Raw genomic sequence first — 25,399 nt, 5'->3', positions numbered from 1 at the left:
CCGAGACGGGCGACAATCCCATAAGTATCAAGAAACGGCTTGTTTCCAGAGACAAGAACGAAAGGGGCAGTAAACAGCTACCTTTTCAAACTAACCATTTGCTTTTCGACAGACGAGACAGACGACAACTTATCCCTGTTCCCTTCGAACGACTGACTAGTCCTAAACTCGCTCAGACGCACGGCGGCCTTTTTCTGCCGCAGGAGCCAATATATAGCATAACCTTCTCATAGCTGAAATCTAGCAAGCTCTACGCACCACTGTCACCAAGGTAATATAAGCTAGGGGAACGCGATGGCAACTCTCAATACCACAGAATCTTCATGTACCTTTGGCGATTACTTACCCTTGGTGGACCCTCAACTGGCAGAACATCCTGGAGCGCTGGTTCAAGAGGCTTTTGGACAATCTGGTTCACCGAAAGAAGATTTTTCCTTCTCCAAAGCATGTCATGCTGAAAAGAAACTTGAAGAACAAAGAATCCAGATACATATCCTCAAATTAGAGGTCCAGCGACGTGAAGAATTATTGCGAGAGAGAGATTCTACAATCGAAACACAGCGTTTCCACATTGGCGACTTATATGGCAATGTATGCCGGTTGACGAACGAGAAAGGAGAGCTCGAGACCACCGTCACGAGCCTCCGAAACCAGTTCAAAGATTTCGAAAAGAATGATTGGCAATTATACAGCGGTGTGGGGAAAAAGAGGAAATTTATCCACGACGCCAACTAAGTTCAACTGCCCTCAATTCTGTGAGGGGTGAGAGATGGTCATTCTATCGTAGAAGCTGAGGATTGAAATAGCTGTTTCTTGTATACAGGTTTCCTAGCCAAAATTATGTAACTGTGTTCTTCAGGACCTAGTGGAATCGTCCGATCGAATTTGTAAGCTAAGTTCTTGATGGACAAAGAAGAAAAAGGACAGAATAAAGGGAAGAAATTACGGTGAAACTTCTCAGAGAACACAACTATCTATACAAGACCTCTTGATCAACCAGCATTTGTTTGAAAGTGAGATATTTGCCGACACGTGACCATCATTGGCCTTGCACACCAGCTTGTAGAACCACAAATATTACAGGTTGTGGATGCCTCCCACCAGCGGAACATAACGTAGTGTAATAGCAGACTGATAATAAACCAATACTTGGTAGTCGGATGAGTTGAGTCATATCCATAGTCCGATATCTGGGCTTTTCTTTGAAGAACGTTGAAGAACAGCCGATAAGGATGATCTGAAAGACATCTTGAACCTTCTCTATGATCAAAGCTTCTCTAAAGAAGTCGGTTTTATTTACATGGAAACAGCGACTTTCATGTCTCGATAGTTGGAGATTGTTATTGAGTTTTCTTCTGCGTTCGATCCATGGTTTTCTGCTCGGAGGATATTCCTCTTTGTCCCAGAACTTCCTGAGAGTATCCAGTGCTAATACTACATCTCTTGCAACAGTAGAGCCCCTCTCCTATCCGGACCGCAGGCAGGTCGTCCGTAGACATTATCTCTATGAGAATGGCACAGAGAAAACATCGTATAGTCACCAGACTTGCTTGGGGCTTCGCCATTTCAGGACGTTGTGGTTGTATCTAGGTTGGAGTCACCACCGTTTGAAGAGGTTGCTAAAATGAAAATTTTGTAATGAAGACACAGAATCCAAGTTTCAGAGGCGCAGGCAACAAGTCAACAAGCGTGTTTGCAAAGTCGATATATAACCACCATCGAAATAATTACGGCCGTCCATTAGAGTCCATATTACAGAAAGGTCGAAATAATTGTCAATTCCTTCCTCAAGAAGCTGGTGAAAATTGTCTCCAATATCGACATTATGAAAAGACTGAAGAAACAGGCCTTCGCACTCGGCGGTTTCTGCCCGCAATGCCTTCCAAAAAGCGTACGCCCCATATTGGCTGGAAGTTGACATAAATACTCACTGGTTGTATAGCCTTGTCACGTTCATGTTCCCGGAACTATTAATATCTTCTGTGTGAATAGCCGTATTGACCAATGCCTGAAGCGAAAACTCATGATAAGGAAGCTAGCTCTACGCTGCCCGAAAGGAACAATTTCTTTTCTGTAATCTATGGGTTGGTCGACCTATCGAGTCGGTTATCTGCGAGTGCGGCCTCGCTTGTCGACACATATGCGCTTTCTTCTCGCAGCCCTATAGATTTGGCTGACACAACGAGCCTAGTTTGCAGCACTCTAACGCGATGGTGTGATTTCAGTTCTGGTTGGCCACTCATGGGGAAAATGTCCTTAGTAGGGCTCAGGCCGCTGTTGGCGTACCTTTGGCCCTCCACCACTGGATTCAGACACCCAAAGCATGGCTTCTTTGGACTTGTCCTGACATGGTGGATATGGCGTTATAGTATCGCATGGATCCTTACTCGAGCCGTATTGTACATATATTGTCAACCCACTGAAAACCATATATGCTAACACCAATTAGATTCCTTCTTCTACTGTACTTCACGCGATGCGGGGGCGAAGCACGATCGCTGAAGATGAAATATACTACCATCCTCATTCTCGGAGCAGGTGTTATTGGGTCGACCGTCGTGAACTCTTCTGTACTACTGGGATCGCTCGGGTGGGTCGTAGGCTGCGGTACACTCGCTCGTGTTTATGTAGCTTCCTCTCGTATATCTTCGTGGGGTAAGGCGGAAGCACCGCAGCTGTAAGAGGACGAGCAAAAGATTCGTCATTGCACCTCACTTGGCAGTTTATCCATGATGGCTTTGCCGAGGTTCATTTACGTCTTGTTCTTTTACTCTCTTATCATTGTTTGAGGATCGGAACAAAAGAATGATCTGGAATGGGGATCATAAATTAGATTGATGTAACAATACATTATTGAGCACTTGAAGCTTCCTCTTCAACAACATACTCCCGAAGCACAAATTTGTACCCAGAAATTTCTACTCTACACCTTTGGGCAACGGGCCTCATGTGGCATCACGTCCTTCATCAATAAATCATAGTATTAATGTGGGTGAGAACACACGAACACGGGAAAGGCTCAGGAGGTTTACGGCGACCAAAGTCTCGGAAAGCATTCCTTCAGAACAATCAATAGCCATTCCAAACAAGCCGGATACCTATTTGGAAACACAAACGTAATTATTGATACTCCGTAGCGAGTATTCATAGACTAAGTTACCCATGCTCAAGCATAAATTCGTTTAGTACCTGTAAGAAATATGTTCAACCGTACTCGGCTGTTTCATGTTTAATGGGAAATCGAGGACAACATTAATGAGTGTGTTCAAGCGCAAGAACCGCCCTTAGCGGAACTGATGTTGGCGGCCCGGGTAATGACGATTCATCGGTCTTTTATCACAACACCTTCGTACACCCTCAGCGGCCGTGGTGCGCAAGAACTCCATATGTAGTTCCTGTCATACTAGAGTCTTCACTGATGCTACCTGTTAGAGAGGTACTCTCGTCAGACCTGCTAAAGCGAAAGTAGGTTCTTAATCTTACCCCTCTTTGCCCAGCATTGTCAGATTATGTTTGGAAGCCATCTGGCTGTTATGTTATGTTATGTTATGTATATTTTTCGTCCGGGGGGCCGTCGGCCCCCAGAAGTCTCCTAATGGAGCACAGGACGTGCTGAGCTAGAGAAATCGGAATCTATCTACACACTAATTGCAGAAATGCTATTGGCCATAAAGGATTAGTCATTCGCGACTCGAATTTAGTCTCTCCCATGGCGTCCAATTTCTGCAAACGCGTCAGTGAACCGCACTCCATCCAGCATATCATCGGCACAAATGGCGCATCCTATCGAGCCTGTTACCCGTCAGCGGGATGGCAAGGCGTAGCTGACATATCGCAGCCGCTTTTGGAGCCTGGAGTCAGGGAGGCTGAGATCAGCCTGTGCGTATGGCAGTCTGAGGCTGCCTTAAGGTAGTCCCGGCTAGACGAGGGGCGCTGCAACGCTCTTCATCTGGCCGTGAGCATACGTAAGAAAAGGAAAGGAAGGCAACAAAAGAAATACGTGGAAGATAAAGAAGGAAAGAGAGTTGCGAGTGCTCCTCTCGTTGTCGTCGCCTAATAGCGAGGGCAAATCTTTCCAAAGAACTCACTGTCCTTGGACAGGTCGATAAACTTGGTAAAGTCTTTCCCTATTGCTAGATTGACTGTTGCATTCGGCGAGGGTGCTAGCCTCAACCGATGGCGCGGCGGCACCTTTCTGCAGTAGAAGATGTGATCCGGTGCTTTGCGTCGGCCGCATGAACAGATCAGGCGTGCGTCGTCGTGGTCGAATCTCTCATGATACGTGGCGAAATCCCCATGGAGGGACCTCGCTGCCAGCAGATGGTGCAAGGCTGCACGCGGGAGCGAGAGCTCCGGCGGGCAGCCTGTAGTCGCCTTGAGATTAAGTCTCTTGTACTGCTCGGGAGCGGAGGTAGACCACCATGCCTCGAATGCTTCTTTCGGTTTTTGTCTTGCGATCCTTCGCAAATAAGCCAGCGTTGGTTGAGCATCTTCGGGCTCGGGGAGTGACGACGCTGCTCTTGCCAGTTTATCGGCCTGTTCGTTGCCGGGAATGTCGGTGTGTCCTGGCACCCAAAGGACCTGGACGGCTCCATGCGATGTTGCCAGAGCCTGGAATTCGAGAAAGACGTCTTGGGAGGAGTCGGAGGGTGTACCTCGCAGGCAGGTGGCGGCCGCGAGGTTATCTAGGCAAATGAAGATGTTCTGTGTTGCTGCATCTCGCAGGTTTCGGGCAGCCTTCAGGCCCTCTAATGCCCCGGTAGCTTCAGCGTCGAAGACCTCAGCAGGTCCAAGGCGGCCCGATCCGTCAAAGATTGGGACATTGTTCTGGTGGATGGTAAAGCCGTAGCTGGCCACCCCTTCTGAGGACAGAGAGCCATCGGAGTATACAACCAAAGTGAGCAAGTCAAGAGACTCGACCCAGCGGATAAAGGCGTCGGCCGATTTCTCTTTCGATGCTATCTGGAGCGGAGGTATCTGTTCTTTATGGAAGTATCGCTGAACGAGTTTGGGCCGTGAACAGGATGCCAAGAGTTCGTCTGTGCGTCGAAGACGTGTCCTGAAGACGCTTTCTGTCTGTATTTGGTATCTTCGCTTGATGAGGTTATGGTAAGTAGGTTGGTGAGGCCGGCGTGGCGGGCGCGTTCGGCCCGCCAGAGGGTGAGCTTCATCCAACGATTTGAGTCGTGCGGAGAATCTAAGTCGCCTTGCTTCGAGCAGTTGATCGATTGGTGGTATACCGCTTTCTCTTTGTAGGATGGCGGTAGGTGTCGTCTTCCAGACAGGTAGTATGGCTCTCATCGCCTGGTTCATGGCTTTGGTCATTATTTGTACGAGGTGCTGATTACTGGATGGTAGGTCCTTCGTGGGCTGGTTCCAACGTGGCCTGGACCTGCCCGGGTACCACGCCTCGGAGCCGTGAAGCAGTACTGGCTCGATACATGCTCTGACGGCACTTCGAACGGCGCTCGGCAGAGGGCCGTGTATCGTGTTAGTGAGGCCTCGTAGATGGTAGGCCACTGCCTTCGCTTTAGCCGCCCACTTCTCGACATGAACTCGGAACGATAGTCTGCTGTCCAGCCAGATGCCAAGCCAGCGCAGAGCTGATTCGGGGTGCTTCTCTACATCATCGTGGCGTACTGCTGGAGCAGTACTGAGCTTGCTACGGGAGAAGTGCATGACTTCGGTCTTCTTTGTGTCAAAGGAAACGCCGTTCGCTGCGCCCCATCGCACCATCTTGGCGATGGAGCTAGATGCCATAGCAGTGGTCTCATCTACTGTGTCACCTATGGACAGGATAGCCGTGTCATCTGCATAGCCGAAACGACCTCGTGGGTTGCCCAGTCGGTAGATTGGCTCGGTGTAGAGCAGAAAGAGTATCGGCGATACTGGCGACCCCTGAGGGAGGCCGCACTGGAGGGGAGAAGAGGGCGTGACGATGTCCTGGTACCTGACACGCGCAGACCGGCCGCCCATGAAGGAGCCAGTCCAGCGAGCCAGATGGTCAGGCCAGCCCTGTTTGCGGAGACGCAGGACGAGCCTATTGCACATAACGGTGTCGAAAGCGCCCTGAACATCCATTGTGACCAGAGTCGCCACTTTCTTGCGTGCAAACGCTTCTTCGATGTCGTGGATCAGGGCAGTCACCAGGTCTGTTGCCGACCTCTTGGGCAGCGCTCCAGCTTGCTGCGGATGAAGGACGCTGTAGTGCACAGCTGCCCAGGCTAGGCGCCGCGCCAATCAGTCGCTCGAGTCCCTTGCCGAGGCAGGAGAGCAGTGAGATGGGTCGCCATGCTCGCGGCTCTGTGAGGTCTCTGCGTCCCGGTTTCGCGATCATGACCACCTCGGCCTCCTTGAATGGTTTTGGATGATGGCCTATGGTAAGGCATCTTTCGAAGAGACGGCGGACGTGTGTCCCGATGATGTGCCATACTGCTTCGAGAAGTTTGACTGTGATGTTGTCCGACCCGGGGGATGTGTTGCCTGTGCTGAGGGTTGCGTACTGCACCTCTTCCATGGAGATCTCCGAAGGAACGGTATTAGTCTACGAAGGAGTGAGAGGCATCCAAGGGTTTGTAATGTCGTCTTCCGCAGTTCTGCGTTCTAACGTGGCTTGTCGGAGTGCGTTGGCTTTATCAATCTGGCTTTCGTACACGACGTTATCGACCTGTAGAGGTGGCGACTGGAAGGCTCTTGGGGACTTTAGCCACCGGACAGCTTTGAAAACATCGCTACTGCTGGAGAAGCCATCGATGAGGTTACGCCAATAGCGTCTCTTGGCCCGACGGACCACACGATGAAAGCCTCTCTTGGCGATCTGAACGTCCTGGTTGAAGCCGAGTGGGTAGCTTCTTCTGATGGCTCGAAAAGCAGCCGCGGCGTCGGCGCACTCCTCCGTCCACCAGGGAGCCGGACGTCCGCCTTTCCGTGCGGGCCTCCCAGACGCTTTTGCTGCTGATGTTAGTAGACTCACAAGTGAAGAGGCAAGCTCGTCCAGCTCCTCGGGGGTCGAATCTGTCAGGGGTATTCCTGTAGCGCCAAGCTCTACGATCTCGACGAATCGTTTAAGCTCGTCTTCCGTCTTGACTCGGATCTTGGCCGGTTGTACCGGAGTCGATCTGATGTCAAGGAAGGTCAAGCTGAGCGTGAAGTGGTCGGAGCTAGTGGCAAGATGGTCCTCGACGGTAGCTTCGGCCAGTGGCATATTGGTGAAGGCCAGGTCAATCGTGTTGCCGTGTGGATTTGTCGGGATATCTAGAGTGTTGAGAAGATTGAGGTCATTCTCTGACGCCCATCCCGCTACCTCGTGGCCGCGGTTCGTCGCTTGGCCCGTCTGCCAACTACGATGCCTGGCATTGAAATCGCCAGCAACGAGGCAGCGCTCCGGAACAGGCCAGCGAAGCAGCGTGTTTAGGGCATCCCTCTCGTCGTTCTGGCGATAAAAGTTGACTATCGTCATGCCGTTGACTGTGATCCAAAGAATGTCACGTGTCTCAAAGGGGCGAATCTGGTCAGCCAGAAGTCTTGGGTCTCGTCGGACATATGTCATCACTCTAGGCCGAGTGTCGTTGCTGTTCCACATGTCGACTGGCGTGAACGTGTCGTACGCAGGATGTGTCTTGGTTAGGCAGCGGGCTTTAGTATGAGCTGTCCACGGCTCCTGCAGGAGTACAATGTCATATCGTTCCGAGTCGGCTAGCGCCAGGGCGCAGTCGTGGGCCGGAGGGATCTTGCCGACGTTGGCCTGGAAGACCTTGAGTGGCTTCTTATCGTTCTTTCGTGTCTGCGAGTACCTATTCCTGGTCATAGTCATGAGTACGGCTTGTCAGGATTATACGACGCTTCTTCTTCGGTGAGCTTAGTCCATGATGCTCAGGCTCCTCCTCTGCTTCGTAGGTAGCCCGGGGAGCTGTGGCCACCATGATGCACGAGGGTGCTCCCGACGCAGCTGGACTCGGAGCGTGAGCGTCTGGCTGTTCATCTAGTCCGATGTCGCCCCTTCGCAGCTCAGTCGCTCCTTGTTGGGTTTCCATATGCGTCTCTAGTTGTGTTTCTGAATATCGTTGTCGGTATGTTTCCGCGCCCACCATTCGGACGTGTTCTCGTTGTTCTTTGGTAAGCCGGCGAAGGACGCCGCGTACTTTCTTCGGCCGAGCTGGGCACTTACGAAGGCTGGCCTCGTGGGGCCCTAAGCAGTTGACGCACTGTTCTGGTGCAGCACAGCCGTCTGCGATATGGTCAGTCTTGCCACAGCGTCGGCAGACTGGCTGTCTACGGCAGTTGCGGGCAAAGTGGTAGTCCCAGCACGTTTTGCACTGTTTAGGTTGGACGGTTTTGTCTATGAGTCTGGCTGCACGGCTGCCAAAGAGGGACCAGAATCTCTTGGTGGGCTTGAGAAAGGACACAAGTAGAGTCTTGGTCAAGGGATTATCCGAGAATTGTCTCCCAGTACGTATATCAACGGGCTTGAGCCCTGTCTGGATTTCTATCTCATCGCTGACAACGCTGTCACTATCCACCTCATTGCCGCGAAAGTCGGTCAGTCTTCTGGGAAAGTCTGAGACCACATAAGTGTGCCATTCCTTGTTCGTTTCTACTGCCATAGCTCCCAGCTCAGCCGCCCACTCGGCCCGCTTCTCTACGAGAAAGTCGCGCGTTTCGAGGTCGGCAGCCAGGATGGCCCATCCTGATCTGACTTCAAACACCTGTCGGATCTTGTCTGAGACGGCGCCGAGCTTTTCCCGGATCAGGGTCCGGATGGCATAGCTACTGTGGGCCCTGGCCGGAGCTCCGGCTTCTAGACGGATGAAGACACGGAGGTCTTGTCGGGGTGGAGCGATGGTCGATTGTTGCCCTTGGCGATGAAGTGGGTCAGATTGTCGGTGTTGTTGTTGTTGTTGATGTTGGGGAGTTGGGCGGGCGCGGTCAGTGGGGAGCGAGGCGGCGACGCTGCTGTAGGTAGGCTTAGAAGCTGGTGCATCGCCAGAAAGCTCTTGTTTCCAAATGCCGAGGAAGCTGTCGGCGAATTGCCGAGCGAAACGTCGCTGCGGTCCAGCGGTGAATTGCTGAGCGGCTTCTTCAAACTTGGCGCAGAAGGCCTGGAAAACCATCAGCTTGGCGTTGTACTCTTCCACGCGCTCGCGGGCGAGGTCATTGGCCGATTTGATAATAGAGATTGGCTGATCATAGATCGATGTGGGGTTGGCACGCTCAGCTCCTTCCACAGCTGCAGCAGTGGTGGCGGCGTTGAGTGGTGAGGACGGTGTCTGCGCCGTCCGCCCGAGTCCGGGTGAAACACCAACGGGACCGTTGACGATTGCAGGGCTGTTTTGCAGGAGAGCTGCACGGGCTTCTCGGTTTAGATTGGCGGGAGTGTGGATCCCAAGATCAAAGCGATCCGAGACAGCGGGCGGGCTCGTCATGGACGAGGCCATCGCCGCGGCTTGCGGCTGCGCGAAGCGCAGGTTGGGTCGTTTGTTGTGCGCTTGTTAAGGATCTTGGTGCAGACAGGGCCACTTTCTTAACACTTGTATGCCAAGAAAGTGTGATGACAAAGGAAGGTGCAAGCCATCTGGCTGGCCAATAGCCCGAAGGGCTGTAGGGTAAGCAAGCGACTGTTGCATGCCATTTGCGAATTTTCTTTCCATTGATCCTTTTTTGAGTTTGGCAGCGTAGTCTACAATATGTCTATGCTGAGATGATCTCATAAAGGATTGAATCGCTTGCATCGGCTTTGCCACACATAATGAGCGAGGATTGACAATTTCAACCGCAGTTAACACCATGTGCCAAATCTTGATCTAAATTGGATGCTTCTCAAAAACGTTTTAGTTTTGGCAAAAAAGCTGGCCGCATGCTTGCCTGTGAACAAAATTCGTCGAGAAACAGCCATTAGAACGCTCTGGGAACAGGTTCCAGGCCTGGCCTGCGGCCAATACTGTGGTACAGGATCCTCGAAGGTTCGCCCGTCCAATCGACGTGCGCTCAGCGTTGAAAGGCCAAATAGAGTCGTCCGCCTTTCGCGTTCAGCTCTTCGTGATCCACACTTGGATAGAGTATTAATTATGTTCATTACTCGCACGATCAATGCACTATGCTTATCGCAATCAGTAAAGTGCTGCCTGAGAAAGCGGTTCTGTGATCCGGCTCTCATACAGAAGGCAAATCGACGAGATTGAGCATTGGCCTTTTGGCTATGAGAGTGGCGGTGATTGGGGGAGGTCCGTCAGGGCTTGTCACCTTGAAGTACCTGATCCAGGCTTCTGCGAGCATATCCTGCGAGCCTGTCGAAGCAATTCTATTTGAATATCAAACGCAAGTTGGAGGTACATTTGCTGCACGATCATACGAAGACGCCGAGGTGAGTGGCTAGAGCAGTCGAGAGACTATGAACCAAACCACTGATACTCACTGCAGCTCGTGTCCTCCAAACAACTCACCACTTTCTCCGACTTCAGACATTCCGAGCATGGTGACTTTCTCAGCACTGAGCAGTATGTGCAGTATCTTCAAGCTTACTGCACGCATTTCAAATTGTGGCCTCATATGCGACTCAACACACGAGTTGTATCTGTCACCCGAGGAGTCGATGGGAGCCACATCATCACGTACAAAACAAACGAGGCCCGGTTTCCATGTGAATGGAGATGTGATGCGGTCGCTGTTTGTTCGGGTTTGCATGTGACACCCAACATCCCCAACATAAAGGGAATGGAAAATGTTCCATTGGCTTTTCATTCTTCCGTCTTCAAGTCAAGAAAGCAGTTCGGCACCGACAAAACCATCATGGTAGTTGGAAGTGGAGAGACTGGGGCAGATATCGCATATCTAGCGGCAACGTCACCTACCAAAAGAGTCTTACTCTGCCATAGAGATGGCTTGCATTTCGCTCCAAAGGTATGTACTGTAGCACTCCGTGATGAATCACGTTTCTCAAATGCTCCTCCTTCGTCCTATCTATTGACAATACGATCAGAGAAATCCGGGTCCCGTGTTGTTTCCAATTCTTGGGAGGAAACCGGACCCTAAAGAGCCAGGCATACCAATTGACGTGAGCCGGGCCAACATGTTCGATACCACATATGTTCACCCACTCCTTCGCAATTCCATAGTGCTATGGCACTACTATCACTGGTACATCAAGTTCATCCTTTGGTTGTCGTCTGGAACCACAGCGGGAATGGACCAGTGGATCGGAAGGATCAGTCCGGAACGCCATCATCCGTCCAAGAGTAACATATCTCCACGACCGTACTCCCACCGCAGTGCTGACCATTCCTCTAGTATTCTTTAACAAATCTATGAAAGTCTGTCCCTACATCAGCCTTCCATACCGTCCAAGTATGCCAGGCCCACGCCTCTGGCTATACGCCCTGCGATCTGCCATCGTGCAAACTCCGGTTCCAGACACCAATGGGAGAAAAGTGGACTTGGCACCATGGCCGAAGGAGATAGGCCGGGATGGGACTGTCCATTTCTTCGATAACCAGCAGCCCGAGTTCAGCCGGTTGAAAGGAGAGAGAATCAAACCAGATATCGTCATTCTCTCTACTGGCTATAAACAAGATTTTCCGTTCCTTGAGCCTTCACGAACAAAACCTACCAGAGCTTACGGAACGGCAAACCAGGCCAATGTCCGCGGTATCTGGCGACGTGATGAGCCAACCGTCGGATTTATTGGATTTGTGAGACCCTCACTTGGCGCCATCCCGCCTCTGGCAGAAATGCAAGCTCAGCTTTGGATTCTGAATATATTAGCTCCAGAGAAGATACCCCATCCTCTGCGAGCTACCGATGAAGAACACTACCGCTTAAAGCTTCCTCCAGATTCTCGTATAGAATACGGTGTCGACCATGAAAGCTATGTATATCAGTTGGCTTTGGATATGAACTCAGCAATAGGGCTCTGGGACGTCTTGGCCATTGCGCAGAAGAAACACGTTCGTGATGGGTGGCGTCTGCTTGTTGTCTGGGCTTTTGGCGCACACTTCAACACCAAGTTTCGTCTCCTGGGACCCTGGCAGTGGAGTGGTGCTGCAGACATGCTTATATCGGAGGAGTTCTGGCAAACAATCACGAGAAGGCCGTTGTTCTTCGGTAAGAGCGCCTGCTAGATGACACTGAGTCCAATTCTCGCTAACATAATAGGGAATTTCCTCGTATCGCTTCTCCCGATGATAATTTTCGGCCCACTGAGCTTGGTTGCCTTGCTTTGGGCTACTGTTTTGGGGAGCATAGGCTGCATTCGAGATAGCCAGGAAAGGGAAACATGATATAATGTCAAATGGAGTTAGTCTTGAAGTTATAACTCGAAATCATAGACATCCAAGCTTCTAGGTCCAGGATTCAACCAATTTGACTTTACCAAAAGTCAGACAAGATACACCGAGTCTGACAATACGTTAATAAGGACTATAGACGAGCGCTATGGCGGTTTAAGTTACAGATATATCATTATTCTTTATATTTCTAAATATAAAAGGTAAAACATAAAAGACCAGAAGGATTGGTACAGATATAATCGTTGAATGCCGTTCCAGCTACAGCTGCTATAATGTTCTAATGCTCATGGCAGCCTTTCGAATACCGATACAACAAGTCACGAGGGGGAAACTCATGTCCGTAGCGCCCTCTCAGGTTGGCTGCCAGAGGTTGTTCGGCATCAGTGAACTGTACCACATGCATCCCTGTTCATATCTCACGAAAGAAGCGACACAGTTTGTCCTTGCCGCATCACCTAAAGAATTATCGCCCACCCCTTCACGATTTTATCATGCATTTAGACGCGAGTCCGAAGAATCTCAAAACCTCTAACTAGTAATCGAGGAATTCCATAAGCGGGCGAGCAACGCACAACAAATCTTCGATGACTTAACAAATAGAGCGGTTCTACTATCTCTGCTTGTGATTTCATATGGGATAGTTGAATTTTATGTAAGCAAAGTGGTCCAAAAGACAATTCACTCTTCATGTTAGATATATTTGCATTTCTGTGAGGCGCTTGTTGTATAGTGTCCGCGCTTTGTTGAGTTGCTTTCCATGTTTCTGGATACAATTTTCCTCCAAGGGCACTGTAGCTTTCGGTTCTGGTGCAAATATTTGCCTTTTTCTTCCCCTTCGAAAAGGCCATATCACTCTCCACCAGAGAAGCTCAGAAGAAGGAAAACTGTTAAATACATTTAAGTTTCAAGCCTCTCCTTCACCCATGCTCAAAAGCCTGCCTATAGTTCGCCTTCTGGATCTTGGCCTGTTCTTGAAACCACGCTTTTACATCGTCCGATTCGAGTTGCCAGCTCTTCCCACATATTCTTGACACAAGCTGTTGACATTTGGTGCTATAGAACTCTTCAGCCACGCATTGAAAGGCTATACGATAGAGGATGAATGCATTTGCTGGGCGCTTGTTCTTGCCGCTCTGGGCCACGAGATGCCTTTGCTCCAATGTCCGCTGCACGTGCCGATCTATTCTAAACTGGGCCTCTTCTAAGGAACCGTAACTGCTGAGGACAACTGAGATCTCCATTATATCGTCAGGTTGCTCAACTGAATCTGGAGTATCCGGAAATAACACCCAATCTCTTTCGAACCATCCATCGAAGGCGTGATCAGCCTGAGCTGAGGTCGGGTGCCAGCTATCTTGAAGAATCCCAGGCTGAGATGCAGATGGAAGGGAATGACTCAGCGATGGATTTTGGAAGAAGCCTCCTTCTTCTTGGATAGATTGTGATAAGAGATATTCGTTCTTACAATCTGAATCATTGGGGAGGGCTGAATACAGCAGAAGGTCCTGGTCGGCAGCTGGATTCATGGCGGACTCACGAGCTTAAGGATCGCAAAAGCTTGGAGCACGGCGAGTATCTTGTGGAAAGGGTTGGATCCGATCAACAAGGACAATGATGCAAGTTATTGGGGCTGAAAGTCCTAGGCGGTCTTTCACTAGCCATTGGTCTCGAGTAACTAAGAATGCCATCCAGTACGGTCGATCATATGCATGCGTTTGCGGCTCAAGTAATTTTTTTGAATCATGGCGTTCTATATTTGGATACTTGCACGTCTTCAAAATGGATATTGGCGGTTCCCGTCCGTACGTCCAACAGACTGCTAGAAACGACAGTCAGAGCTTGGCGAGGTCCATTTTGACCCCTATCATCATTTTCGCCGATCGTCGCAATACGGACTTTCTGACAAAGGCCAGCGAAAAAAGGTGCATAAACATCTACGAATTCAAAGCTATGGCGATACTAAGTCAGCCGAATTACTTGTTTTTTGTTTCTTGGACCTCCCATGCATCGTCGCGGACTCGACTCACCGCTTCTGATATCTCGCGATAAGAAAACAGCCCTGAGCAGAATGAGAACAAGGTACCAGAGTTTATATTGAACTGTATTGCTTAGTTTTCTTGTCGGCGGTAGACCGTATGGGACGTTCTTCCGATCTTGAGGTGAGTTCACTCCCTGAGAAGTGCTGCACAGTCGTGCAAAGGGACTCGGACGGAGAAGGTCGCAGTTCCACGTACATGGTTCATTCAAACTTCATTTGTCAGTTGAGTCTTTGGAGATCTGCAGTTGATATTGATCGTATGTGATTATTTACATGGCAGAAACTGGGTAATCTAATAATACGGATTGAGAAATTGGTCCTAGCCCCGAAAACCTCTGGACAATCGACGAACTGAATCCTTCTGCCTTACCAATCAGACGTGCAATCGCGAGTCTTCCGCCATTATCAGACCTTTACAGGCGTTCACCAAAATCAACTTTGGTGGCCCCACAAAGAGTGGTTTCTGGAGGCTTTGCCAATGATCGCTACTCGCAAGGGCAGGGCAGTGTTGTTAATGTTGATCGTTTCGCCCCGTCCAATTACCGTGCTTGGCAACCTTTGCAAAGCCATCCAGAGCATCTCAGCGTACCTTCCGATTATGGGATAAGCCAAAGTGTACAGACTCCTCCAGATAGGAACTACTGCCATAGTCCGCTCTTCTGAATCCAGAACCGTCAGACGAACCAGAAGCATACGATAGAGGAGGGTGACTTCACCATCTACGCTTTTCTCGACAAGAAGAGATGGGAGCACATACTCTAAGATTCACCGCGCAAACGCAATATACCCCGCATAAAAACTATGTCTCAACCACTCAGCGCTGAGGGTCATGCACTTGTCTTCATTGACGTTTCAAGCAGCTGGATGGGCATCGGTAAGCACGTTCTACTTTACAGGAACACTGAGGATCACCTGGACCTGCCTACAGGAGCTTTCTGCTACCAAACTTACAGAATTGGCACTCCCAATGCTGAAGTTGACGCAAAAATATTCCCCCATACCCAGTCTTACAAACTTCTTAAAGCCCCAGGTAATGGACGGCTTTGGGAGGTGATGACAGGCATGAAATACTTGCTGGATCATCTTAAGGATCGGAAGTTGTTCTACCATGCTGTTCCAGACGAGGCAACCGAAGAGAATACCCACTCGCAGGTCGAGCTAGCTCGAGGGGACCAGACCGAAACCGGCAGATTCCTGCTAGGTTCAGGGATTGCGAGATCGCCATCCATCCGCGAAAGTCAATGCAAAGCTCCTTGCCAGGTCGTAGTTCGGGACAATGTGATGATGGATTAGGCAAGCCATCAGGATCATCGGAAGTTGACGACATGAAGAAGGATCTCCGACGCTATCTGAGGCTCCCCATCATCACCGCCTGGCAGAAACTCAAAGAATACTATACCACTCTTAGAGAATCGCCGTTGTTTGCCGCATCCACCATTCTCCATCCATCACTGGGCAAGAGCTATCTGGAGGTGAATCGGGCATTAGAAGAACAGCTTGTCTAGGCGAGGGACGCCAGAGATGGACTATCTGACTACCTGGATCGCTGATACCGCTGCAATCGGTCGGTGGATGAGCAGCGGGGGGCAATTGTTGAGACTACGGCATCCCCAAGAGTGCCGCAGAGAACCCGGGTAAACAGTATGCTCAAGCAGTGGGTGAAGAGCAGGACAGCGAAGACTACGGCAACGAGAAGTGAGCTTGAGAGGTATCTGCAGCTAGAGCCGTAAGAGACTGAGGATCCAATCGAGTGGTGGATGGCTCATCAGGGACAATTTCCGATGGCCAGCCAGTTAGCTCTCGGTATACTCGCGATACCGGCGATGGCAAGCAATTGCGAGAGGTCGTTCAGCCTCGCCCAAGTTAACGGCGACGTCGCAAAGGGCTTTCGATGACGACAGTGACATTGGAGAAGTTCTCATGCCTGGAGAATTGGGTCAGACATGGTGCGGTGAAGCTGGGGGCGACAGCAAGTTGGGGAACGAGGTCTAGTGGAAGATTGGGCATAGTACCATGAAGCGAATAGAGAGTACGATTCGAAGTATCTGAAATACTTGAAGAGATATTTCAAACAACAAATCTAGCATTGAGGGTTGCCAAATATCTCAAATATGACTCCGGATCTAACTTTATTTTCTATTTGAGGGCAGTGTTGGTGCCAAATACGATGTTTTGTTACCCAACTCTCCATCCACTTTCTCCACTTTTGCTGGCTGAAGCGGGCTAGCCATTTGGGGAACCCAATTCACATGACTCGAAGTGGATGCGGACTAAATGTCTCCACACCTCCGGGCGTAGATTGTTCTTCAAATAACGCTGACATGAGCCTGTTGCAAGTCCACCAGAGAGAATTGCACTCTCTCAGTATGCCAGGCAGCCATAAAAACACCAGGTACGGCTCAAACTCTTCCATATAATTGAGATATCTGCACCACATGACCTACAACACAAGCCATCCTCTTGTACTGACATCCTGTCGTAGCGATCTGGCCGACGACCGAGCGTCGCGAAAACTCCAAGACTTTTACTTGTATTATGATCGCTGGTACGGAAAGAATGGAAATCTACCCAGAGAGAAATACATATTCCCAATCGACAAAGTTAGTGCAAGTACGCCCATCTTGCCTTCGATAACCCTAACCTCGTTCGCGCAAAGGAAGAGCTGGCTCGCCTAGACATTTTGCACAAGTTCTTCTTCGTAGTTCGCAAGAACAATCTGTTCTCGGCTTCGTTGGACGTGGAGCAGCCATTGCGGGTCCTCGACCTCGGCACAGGCACGGGAATCTGGGCCATAGAACTCTCTGAGTGAGTCCATCAAGATGTAGACAACTTGGCCCTCAATCTTACAAACTGCTATAGAAAATATCCCCATATGCACGTACAGGGTCTCGACTTCAATATGATACAGCCTAAGATGTAAGTGCAACCAAGAGATATCAGTTTCGCTGATTCATATCGCCAAGGATTCCACGGACTATGACACCTCCGAAACCATTCGACCTTGAGGGTTCCTGGGAGACGGTTGATGTGGACTGGGACTTCATGCATGTCCGAACACTCTTCGGCAGTATTCAAAACTGGCCAGATCTGTACAAAAACATGATCGTGTTGGTTGCATCCGCCATTAGTCCCTGCTCGCAAACCTTGCTAACCCCTTAGTAAGGCACCTGAAGCCTGGGTACGGCTACATGGAGCAAGTTGAAATCGACTGGGCCCCTCAGTGTGACGACGATTCTCTTCCGACCGACAGTGCTCTAAGTCAATGGGCCTCAAAACTTCTCGACGCAATGGATCAGTACGGCCGCCCAATGAGAGTAAACCCCGAGAAAACGCGACAGCAGCTTGCATTGGCTGGCTTCGTAGACATCAGTGAAACAGTCATCAGAGCGTGTTACAATCCTTGGCCCGAGGACGCCACGGAGAAAGAGGCAGCGAGATGGTTCAATATGGGGCTCTCTAGCGGTCTCACAGCTCTATCGTGCGCACCTATGGTAAGAATGCTTGGCATGTCCAAAGAAGAGGTGGAAGGACTTTGCGATAGAGTTGACAAAGAGATATGTATGCGGAGCTACCATGCATATTGCAGAATGTAAGCCTTACTATACCTGCGGCAGAGGGGCAGTCACTGACGACCGATGAAGATATATTTGGACGGCAAGGAAACCTGGGACCGCCTCTAGAAGCTCTTCAGTTCTTTCGAGTTGACATACACACACACACACATATATACACACTAATCTATTACGCCGAGTAGGCCAACGCCCAAAGGACTCTGAAGCTAAAGATACATACATTTCGTTAGTTATCGCCTTGCTCTCGCCGAGCTCACAATTCTCGCCTTGTTTCTAGTCATCACTCTTCCTGGTCCTCGTGTTAGCAGTAGCAAGTCGACTTGAAGTCCAGTTCCTCCAAGTGTTCAGTTTCCTATGTTGGGCGGCTGAAAGCAATGCCTCCTTTCGGATTCTCGAGGAATAGCTGTTGTTAAATGAGTTTAGAATCGATACAACACAAAACGATTTATTACGCCCAGCGTCTTATTTTGGCCGATAGGGCCCTAGCCACTAATGCTTACATACACATATATTGCCTTATTTTTTGTCCTCGTCTCCTTAAGCCCACGCCGTACCTTGCATCATTCAGTTTGAAATCCATGTATTGGAGCTCATACTGAATCTGGTCCTCGATTGCGCTTTTCTTCCTGCTCCGTTGCCCCCTCTGTTTTCCCGTGATCTAGTAGCGTTGCCACCGGACTAGCTTGAAGACGATTCTGCAAGAGTCTAATGTCCTATCTACGGCGACGCAAACGATATCCGCACTCACGGCACGGGGTGTTTGGTATAAAGTGAATGGTTATGTGGGGGGAGTAGGTATACTTTTACGATCTGGCTTCGATATCGTGTGTCGAGTTGAGCTGTAGCTATCGCAAATCGTATGGCTGCGTAGAATGCTTGCATATTTAGCATCCATTTCGCGTCATCTGATAGTTGTTTTCCTCCCAGGTAGAGGAAAAGGTATCGCCTCGGTGTCTCAGAGCACTGCAGCATTCCAGATCTGTGCGTTGACCATGTTATGCATTGGAAAAGAGAATGCTCGACTGTTATTCTCGTTTGTCCACATGCGCATTGCTGCGAGGTGGATACTTTGATCCATAAGAGGTACCCCTTCAATCTGGCCATGGATGTCCTAGGATATGCTAGCACGCTGGCTTCTCTTCGTGATGAGCCATCGTAGAACAGCCAAGTGTACTTGCCTGGGAGTGCGGCATTGACCTCCTTCGAAAACTTCCCGATATTATCGCGCCGGCTTCCACAGGAATCCGAAAATCTGGGACAAGCTTTTCAGTAACGCCTCGATACTTGGAATAGTTATCGAGCAACCGGAACCTTCAACTCCATATATATTACGCATGTTGAAATCAGATACCGTAGAAGAGAAGTAGATAGCGTAGCTGACACCCATATTGGAGTACATAAACTGAGCTGTTCCCAATACGGTCAAGGTCGTCGTAGTTACAAGTTAAATGGTAGAGGAAACAGAGAGTGTTAAAAGACGATGCTGGGGCGCTGCAATTTCTAGTACTTGCGAGCCGGCGACTCAATATCCAGGATTGCGGAGTTTCTTAAGAATCGGGCGATTGGGATCACGACGATAGGCCTATGCAGGAACATTAGTGATGAATGCGACTATGACTATTATTACTCGAACCGAATTGCATTCGTTTCCCTAAAATCCTGGAAACATTGGTAGATATCTGGTGCGGTCGAGGTGTGGAGGGCAACATCCACCCGATGTAATTAAGAAAGATGGGAATAATACCGTGCAACCTCGCATGGATGCCTAACATTTGGGTTGTCAAGTTAGTGAGGGAACAGAGTCGCGTCAGGCGATAAGTGGAAATCCAGCCTCGATGGGACAACTGTGCTTGTGAGCAACTGTGCCAGTGGAACAACTGCGCCAAAAGAGACAGCAGTAACGTTAATGAACAGTGGGGGTGTGGGGTCACGGTGTCGGCTGAGGCGGGATCCTCCACAAACGAATGTAGTTTTTGATTCGGTGGGGGAAACAGTCGTTGAGGTGTGCGCTTCTCTTGGACCCTGGTAGATCATCAGCCCCACGCGATATAGCAAGGATGTGACCTGTTAGGTGTAGCAGTTCGCCGTCCTCACTGTCCACGCAGAGAATTCTACGCGCAGCATCCTCACGGTACGAAAATTTCAATCTTCTCTCTTCGACAGAGGCTGAGGTACCAAACGCGCAAAACAACTGGGCTATACTGTCGTCTAAAACAAAGTCAACATAATAAAATATTAGCAACCTCGTCTTCCAAACGGAAAGGATGATGCAGAAACCCCTAAGCGAAGAAAGGAGGGTGAGAGGGCCAGTGCAGGGGACGGAACGGCTGCCGGAACTTGAAGCTCGTAGGACATGGATCATGGAACACTAGTTAAGCTCGTTGTGATTACTGACCAACGAGGATCGCTCCGCTCCCCGAAGACTTTGTTCTGTTCAATGAGAGGCCGACTGACTGGGATTGTCTCCCTCTTAATCCTCGAGACCACCGTCTTGGCCGACATATAAATGCCCTACTGGCCTGCAACAGTTCTCTGCAGATGAGGCAGACAAGACATCTTTCTCATCTACTTGTCAGTGTCTTCTTCATTACGTTGCAAAAATGTCCTGGTCGTCACCTAGTATCTCTCTCTTGGTCACTCTCATTCTTACCTATACTTCATATCTGATATCTTTGGCGCGGCTTATCTACTGGCGACTGAACAAGACATGCAAGCCCAAAACACCGAGCGCCTTCTCTTGTTACAGGGAACGACACCCTAAGCGGTATTTTTGGCGGATATTTCTATTCGTGTCCACTACATTCGCAACGACGTCGGCCCTTGCAGTTTTAACGTTCCTTCATGGCGAGCCTTACACCACGATACTCGCGGCTTGGATCATATCTACTAATTTGTTTCATGAGGTATGTCAACTGTGATCAAAAGACCAAGACCCATGGCTAACAACCATCCAGGCCATGATATCGACCTTCACTTGGCAACCAAGTATGCGCATCTTCAACCCCTGGCACATTTGGTCTGGTTTTGGTATTGCTTGGGTTTTGCTCCAGCTCGGGGTTATATTCCAGCTGCTTGCAATCTCAAGCCATGGCCTCATACTTGCGAAGGTGTCGGCCAGCGGGTACCATCTTTATTTTATCTGGGAATGGATAAGCGTGGTTGCAGAGAAGAACCAGCCTATGTCAGACAGAAAGCCTGGTCTGGAGAAAGGGTATCTTATGGCACGAATTGTACTGACATTGGCGGCTTTCGTCTTCTTGCTTCCGTCGTCCACCGACTATGGGCTTTTGGTGAGTTACAAACTACAGCAGCGGTGAGGAGCCATCGCTAACACATAAGGCTACTGCCTCAACTTTTGCCGCTTATGATGTATTTCAGAGCGCGTCATTGGTCCCTATTGAGTTTCATCGAAGTCCAGAGGTAGAACTCAAACTGCAGCCGCAGCGGCAGTTGCCAACTTCACAATGGCGCCTCAACAAAGACGAAGACACCCGCGATTATCCATTTTGTATGCCTAGCCAAGAAACGCTGGATCCTGTGTAATTGGGTGACAAGTTACAAAACCTCACTCTTTGTCATACGATCGATGTGTTGAGTTGCAGTGAGCATCGACGACTTTCTCCTTTTACCGACCTACGCCTATACTTGTATGGGTTAAGTCGGCAAAGTTTGTCCAAGCAGTTGGCAAATCATGAATAGTCAAGCCCCCTATCCCGTTTTGTCAGCTCATGCCCACTCTAGAGAAGGACGCGTAAGGGATGGCGGATAGCTTATTGTGGGAATGTGATTCGGATGCGTGGCATAAAGTCGGCCGCAAATTCTACTCAGATAGTGACTTTCTACTACCAGTGATGCTCACCATGTCAACTAGGTAAGGGATGAGGTGAAAGGCCGGGTGGCAGGAAGCAAAATATTCGAGCCTAGATAACGCGAGCATCAGCAGGTTTAGTGTCCTGCAATCCAAGTGTTTGTTCCTGCCGCACTACACGCGGGGATAAGAGCAAATTGGCCAGGTCTGGGTGCACGGTGCCAATGCACGGAACTGGGCTAGATCAAATCCAAGTAGGGTTCTATATACTCCACCACAAGACATTGCTGTTACATGCTCAAGACAAGTTAAATCGGCTTCCACATCTTGGCGTCCATCTCACGAACAATAACATCCCACACACGCCGCAGCACCGTCTAAAACTTGTCTTTAGGCAGCCCGCAAACCACATACTGCATAAAGGTCAGTTGTCCAGCATCAACAAACTCGTGACCACCTGGCAAACGGTATCTTCAAGCAGGTGGCAGTCGAATTCGGCCTTGCTGTCGACGACCTTGTAGATAGCCTTAGCTAAGACGTTTACGGGCTTGGAGGCTAGGGGAGAGCGGTATCCGAAAGCGAAGATGATACCGGAGTCTATGTCGGTTGGGAAGCAGGTGGGTAGGCTCCGCCACGCGCGACGTTCCACATGCTCGCAGAGCGCTGGTATTTCTTGGTGCAAGTCCAAATACAGGTGAGGATGCCAAATGAAGCTCTAACGGGGAACAGATGAAATTTACCAAGGATAGAAAAGGAACGAAGGGTGAGCGACGGTAACAGGCAGGGAAACAAGATATAGGGACTAGTCAATATTCTTTTTATCGTGCTGCGTATCCGCGCACGCAAGCACAGACATCCGAGATCCAGGCACGGGCAGCTCTCCTTAGGCGTCGTTTGTTACTGACACGAATATTAGGAACAATCCTCAGTGTCACTAGTCGCAAATACCAGCAGTCCAGGCTGAAGAGGATGGACTGCAATTTTTGTCCAGGATCCTCAGCTTTTCTTAAACGAACGAAGTGCAACCTGGAGCCGACCTAATGACCATGACGCCATACTCTAAGAGCTTCCTCAAGGTCAAGCGGAACGGTATTACCTAGCAGATCGTCATTGACGAGGTGATGCAGCAGGTGCGTTGAATGCTGGCTGGGCGACGACTTGCAGCAAAACCCACCTCGCAGGATGTACAGAGATGCGCTTCTTATCAAGGGCTCATCGGCATAATCGGAACGCGATGAGGAATACGAGATGTTACATGAGGTGTCTTTGAAAGACTTCACCTACATGGATGCCGACGTTTGGGACAACTTTCAACAGGGGACGGGCATAACGAGGTCCACGAACAACCGTCGCAACGGCCAATACCGCAGGACAATATCGCATTTGAAGCATTGCCGGAAGGATGTAGTAGCACCGCCACCAGTGGGAAGTGCTCATCTAGCCAACTGGCGCCCAATAAACTCCTACTAAGCAATCCTAATCCTGCTGCAACATCCGGGAATCCTCCTTCCATTCGCTTCAGGATACAGACTGTTAGTCTGAAAGTCCTAGATTTAGAATTCAAAGTGCTAGATGAAATCATCTAGAGGTTTAAACCCGAGAAGGAGTCTAATCTCAATAATACACAATCAAGTTTAATAAACCAATACTTTCACCCAGCGCTACTGCGCAATATAAACAACAAATCCACGGTCTCAGCGAAGGCTAACACCCATGCACTGCCAAACAGGATGCCGACATGTCATACTCAAGGCTATAGAAAGGTTCGTCTACAAGGCAGCTCTCGATGGGCTCTACTTGCTGCTTTTGAGCACTTCATCGAGGCACACCTAGCCTTTGCACAAGACAGGCTGCGCCCAAGAGACATATCGATCGACAATCTCACGATCAGTGAGGACAACATTAACCTCTTCTAATCTTTTGTCGCATGACCTGGACCTGGATATCGTAGATTTACCAAAGATTGCGTCAGGAGCACGTGGAGAAACCGGGAAAAGCGCCTCCCGCTCCGAGGGTGAACAAATTACAGCGGCGGATACTTCCATGCAATAAGTCGTGGGAAGGTACGCAAGGTCCAGAGCCGTACTCTCGAGTATGACGGGTCTACGAGATGCGTGGACGGGCCCGAAAGATTACGAGAGTAACATAATACAAACACTGCATGCTGTTCATGCGTGCAGCAGAAAGATGCTCAGTCGGGCTCGATGCTATGTTCGATTGCTTGCTACCGATTTATTTATACGTACTTGATGGTCGTGGATGACTGCGTCACCACCGTGAGGCAAGGATATCCACACAATCCTAGAATCCCGCAGGTACTGCATTGCTCGCATACTCTCCCTCAAACTTCTGGTTTCCTTCCATAAACTGAGCAACTAAGATACATTAGCATGTAAAACCGAGGTCAAAGGACAGGGTGCGTACATTGGCCAGTAGGCATGGATGTTTGGATCATTCAACTCTTTCCTCACATCAGCCAGAAGAACATTGACTTCCTCAATAGTCCAATCAAGGCCCCTCGTTAACGGTGCGAAAGTAACTGCTTCAAAAACAAGCCTTGTGTTCTCATTGTTCCACGCTCCGAGCTCCTTGTATTTTTTGTCCTTGGGCCAGCAGTTTGACGGCCACTTGAAACGAGTTTCGACGATGCTGGTGAATCCAACCTTGTCCATGATGTTCCTCAATTCCTTGGTTGGTATGCAGGGGCGACCCAATTTGTCTGATGCTTCACGTAGAAGATTGCACCATTTCGACAGTGCATGTTCTTTGGTAAGAGTACCGTCATCAGACTCCATGACAGCATCACCATCTTGGAGTTCGACATACCCGCCCGGGGTAAGATTACTAGTCAAGTTAGGGCTAACTTACGGGCAATACGGAACTTAGAGGGGACCTCACTCGAAAATTTTGCGTAGATAGTCCTCCCAGTTCTGAATGCTCATGTTCATCATTCTGCTGTGAATGTAAGTAAACGGCGCAGAATAATTCCACTCCTCGTCAATATCGTCGATCTGGAACTCCAAATTGGCAGGGACACTAGTCAACTGTCAGTCACTATTTGGCTCCCAAAGAGTAGCTCAGACAGTACAAGCGAGGCTGAATGGGAGAAAGGTCGATCCCGAGAACCTATATATGATGTCAGCTATGAGCATCTTCAGCTCTTGGATGCTTCCTTCCACCTCAGCCTCAGGATGATCATCCGCAAAGTCAATTGCCCAAATACCTGTACCAGTGCCCACGTCGAGAACTCGTTCGACCTTGGAACCCGGTAGGTTTGGTGGGGCGAGACCAAGCTTGTTGTCGAAGGTTAGGAGAAACAAATTGTGCTGCAAGTCTAAACAATTTTAGCATCAAAATTAAACGGCGGGTGAGCTGCGTAAGTTTACCTAGCCTTTCATTCTCTCGCTCGTCGTTGGGGAGGTTGTACTCTAGAGTTGGTATGTATTAGAAGGAGATACCTGTAGGATAAGGAAGGTTAACCCACTTCCATCCTTGAATCGATGATACGTTCTCCCGTTTTCGTGTCGGTAGTCAAGAATGGAGCTTCTCAGGCTTGCGGTTGAGGATGCCGCTTCCTATACCCAGGGTTTATGTCAGTGATCTGACCTCTTTTTGAAAGGAAACGATCAAGAGGCTACCCATACATCTCCAAGAGAAGAGTCTTGATCGCCAGTATCCTAGACTCAAGGTTAGCTCATGG

General features: G+C 49.6%; 6 protein-coding genes across 6 annotated transcripts; 4 read left to right on the top strand and 2 right to left on the bottom strand.

Moving 5' to 3' along the window:
* The first annotated feature begins 135 nt into the window (after positions 1 to 135).
* On the top strand, positions 136 to 1,226 carry FOXG_21753 (uncharacterized protein). Its single transcript, XM_018402108.1, has one exon. It carries the CDS (start codon positions 295 to 297, stop codon positions 733 to 735), a length of 441 nt encoding a protein of 146 aa, XP_018254746.1. The 5' UTR covers positions 136 to 294; the 3' UTR covers positions 736 to 1,226.
* Positions 1,227 to 10,001: 8,775 nt separating this feature from the next.
* FOXG_14808 (uncharacterized protein) lies at positions 10,002 to 12,448 on the top strand. The gene is made up of 5 exons (XM_018394871.1): positions 10,002 to 10,360; positions 10,417 to 10,896; positions 10,976 to 11,231; positions 11,284 to 12,096; positions 12,148 to 12,448. The coding sequence occupies exons 1-5, from the start codon at positions 10,196 to 10,198 to the stop codon at positions 12,270 to 12,272; spliced, it is 1,839 nt and encodes a 612-aa protein (XP_018254745.1). The 5' UTR covers positions 10,002 to 10,195; the 3' UTR covers positions 12,273 to 12,448.
* A 511-nt stretch (positions 12,449 to 12,959) lies between these two features.
* Positions 12,960 to 13,987, bottom strand: FOXG_14807 (uncharacterized protein). Its single transcript, XM_018394870.1, has one exon. It carries the CDS (start codon positions 13,805 to 13,807, stop codon positions 13,199 to 13,201), a length of 609 nt encoding a protein of 202 aa, XP_018254744.1. The 5' UTR covers positions 13,808 to 13,987; the 3' UTR covers positions 12,960 to 13,198.
* A 776-nt stretch (positions 13,988 to 14,763) lies between these two features.
* Positions 14,764 to 15,824, top strand: FOXG_14806 (uncharacterized protein; the record flags this gene model as incomplete). Its single annotated transcript, XM_018394869.1, has 2 exons — positions 14,764 to 15,556; positions 15,613 to 15,824. Exons 1-2 carry the CDS (start codon positions 15,121 to 15,123, stop codon positions 15,822 to 15,824), a joined length of 648 nt encoding a protein of 215 aa, XP_018254743.1. The 5' UTR covers positions 14,764 to 15,120.
* Positions 15,825 to 16,635: 811 nt separating this feature from the next.
* On the top strand, positions 16,636 to 18,242 carry FOXG_14805 (uncharacterized protein). Its single transcript, XM_018394868.1, has 7 exons — positions 16,636 to 16,711; positions 16,802 to 16,919; positions 16,976 to 17,124; positions 17,179 to 17,235; positions 17,283 to 17,426; positions 17,483 to 17,908; positions 17,961 to 18,242. Exons 1-7 carry the CDS (start codon positions 16,641 to 16,643, stop codon positions 18,022 to 18,024), a joined length of 1,029 nt encoding a protein of 342 aa, XP_018254742.1. The 5' UTR covers positions 16,636 to 16,640; the 3' UTR covers positions 18,025 to 18,242.
* A 5,645-nt stretch (positions 18,243 to 23,887) lies between these two features.
* On the bottom strand, positions 23,888 to 25,378 carry FOXG_21752 (uncharacterized protein). The gene is made up of 8 exons (XM_018402107.1): positions 25,344 to 25,378; positions 25,184 to 25,274; positions 25,086 to 25,127; positions 24,879 to 25,033; positions 24,788 to 24,825; positions 24,598 to 24,735; positions 24,124 to 24,543; positions 23,888 to 24,074 (listed from the first exon to the last, which is right to left on the bottom strand). The coding sequence occupies exons 6-8, from the start codon at positions 24,648 to 24,650 to the stop codon at positions 24,041 to 24,043; spliced, it is 507 nt and encodes a 168-aa protein (XP_018254741.1). The 5' UTR covers positions 24,651 to 24,735; positions 24,788 to 24,825; positions 24,879 to 25,033; positions 25,086 to 25,127; positions 25,184 to 25,274; positions 25,344 to 25,378; the 3' UTR covers positions 23,888 to 24,040.
* Positions 25,379 to 25,399: the final 21 nt, after the last annotated feature.

Source organism: Fusarium oxysporum, chromosome 3, assembly GCF_000149955.1.
Source record: "Fusarium oxysporum f. sp. lycopersici 4287 chromosome 3, whole genome shotgun sequence".
Lineage (NCBI taxonomy): Eukaryota > Fungi > Ascomycota > Sordariomycetes > Hypocreales > Nectriaceae > Fusarium > Fusarium oxysporum.
The sequence above is the reverse complement of the archived record's forward strand: the minus strand, read 5'-3'. Positions and strand labels throughout refer to the sequence as shown.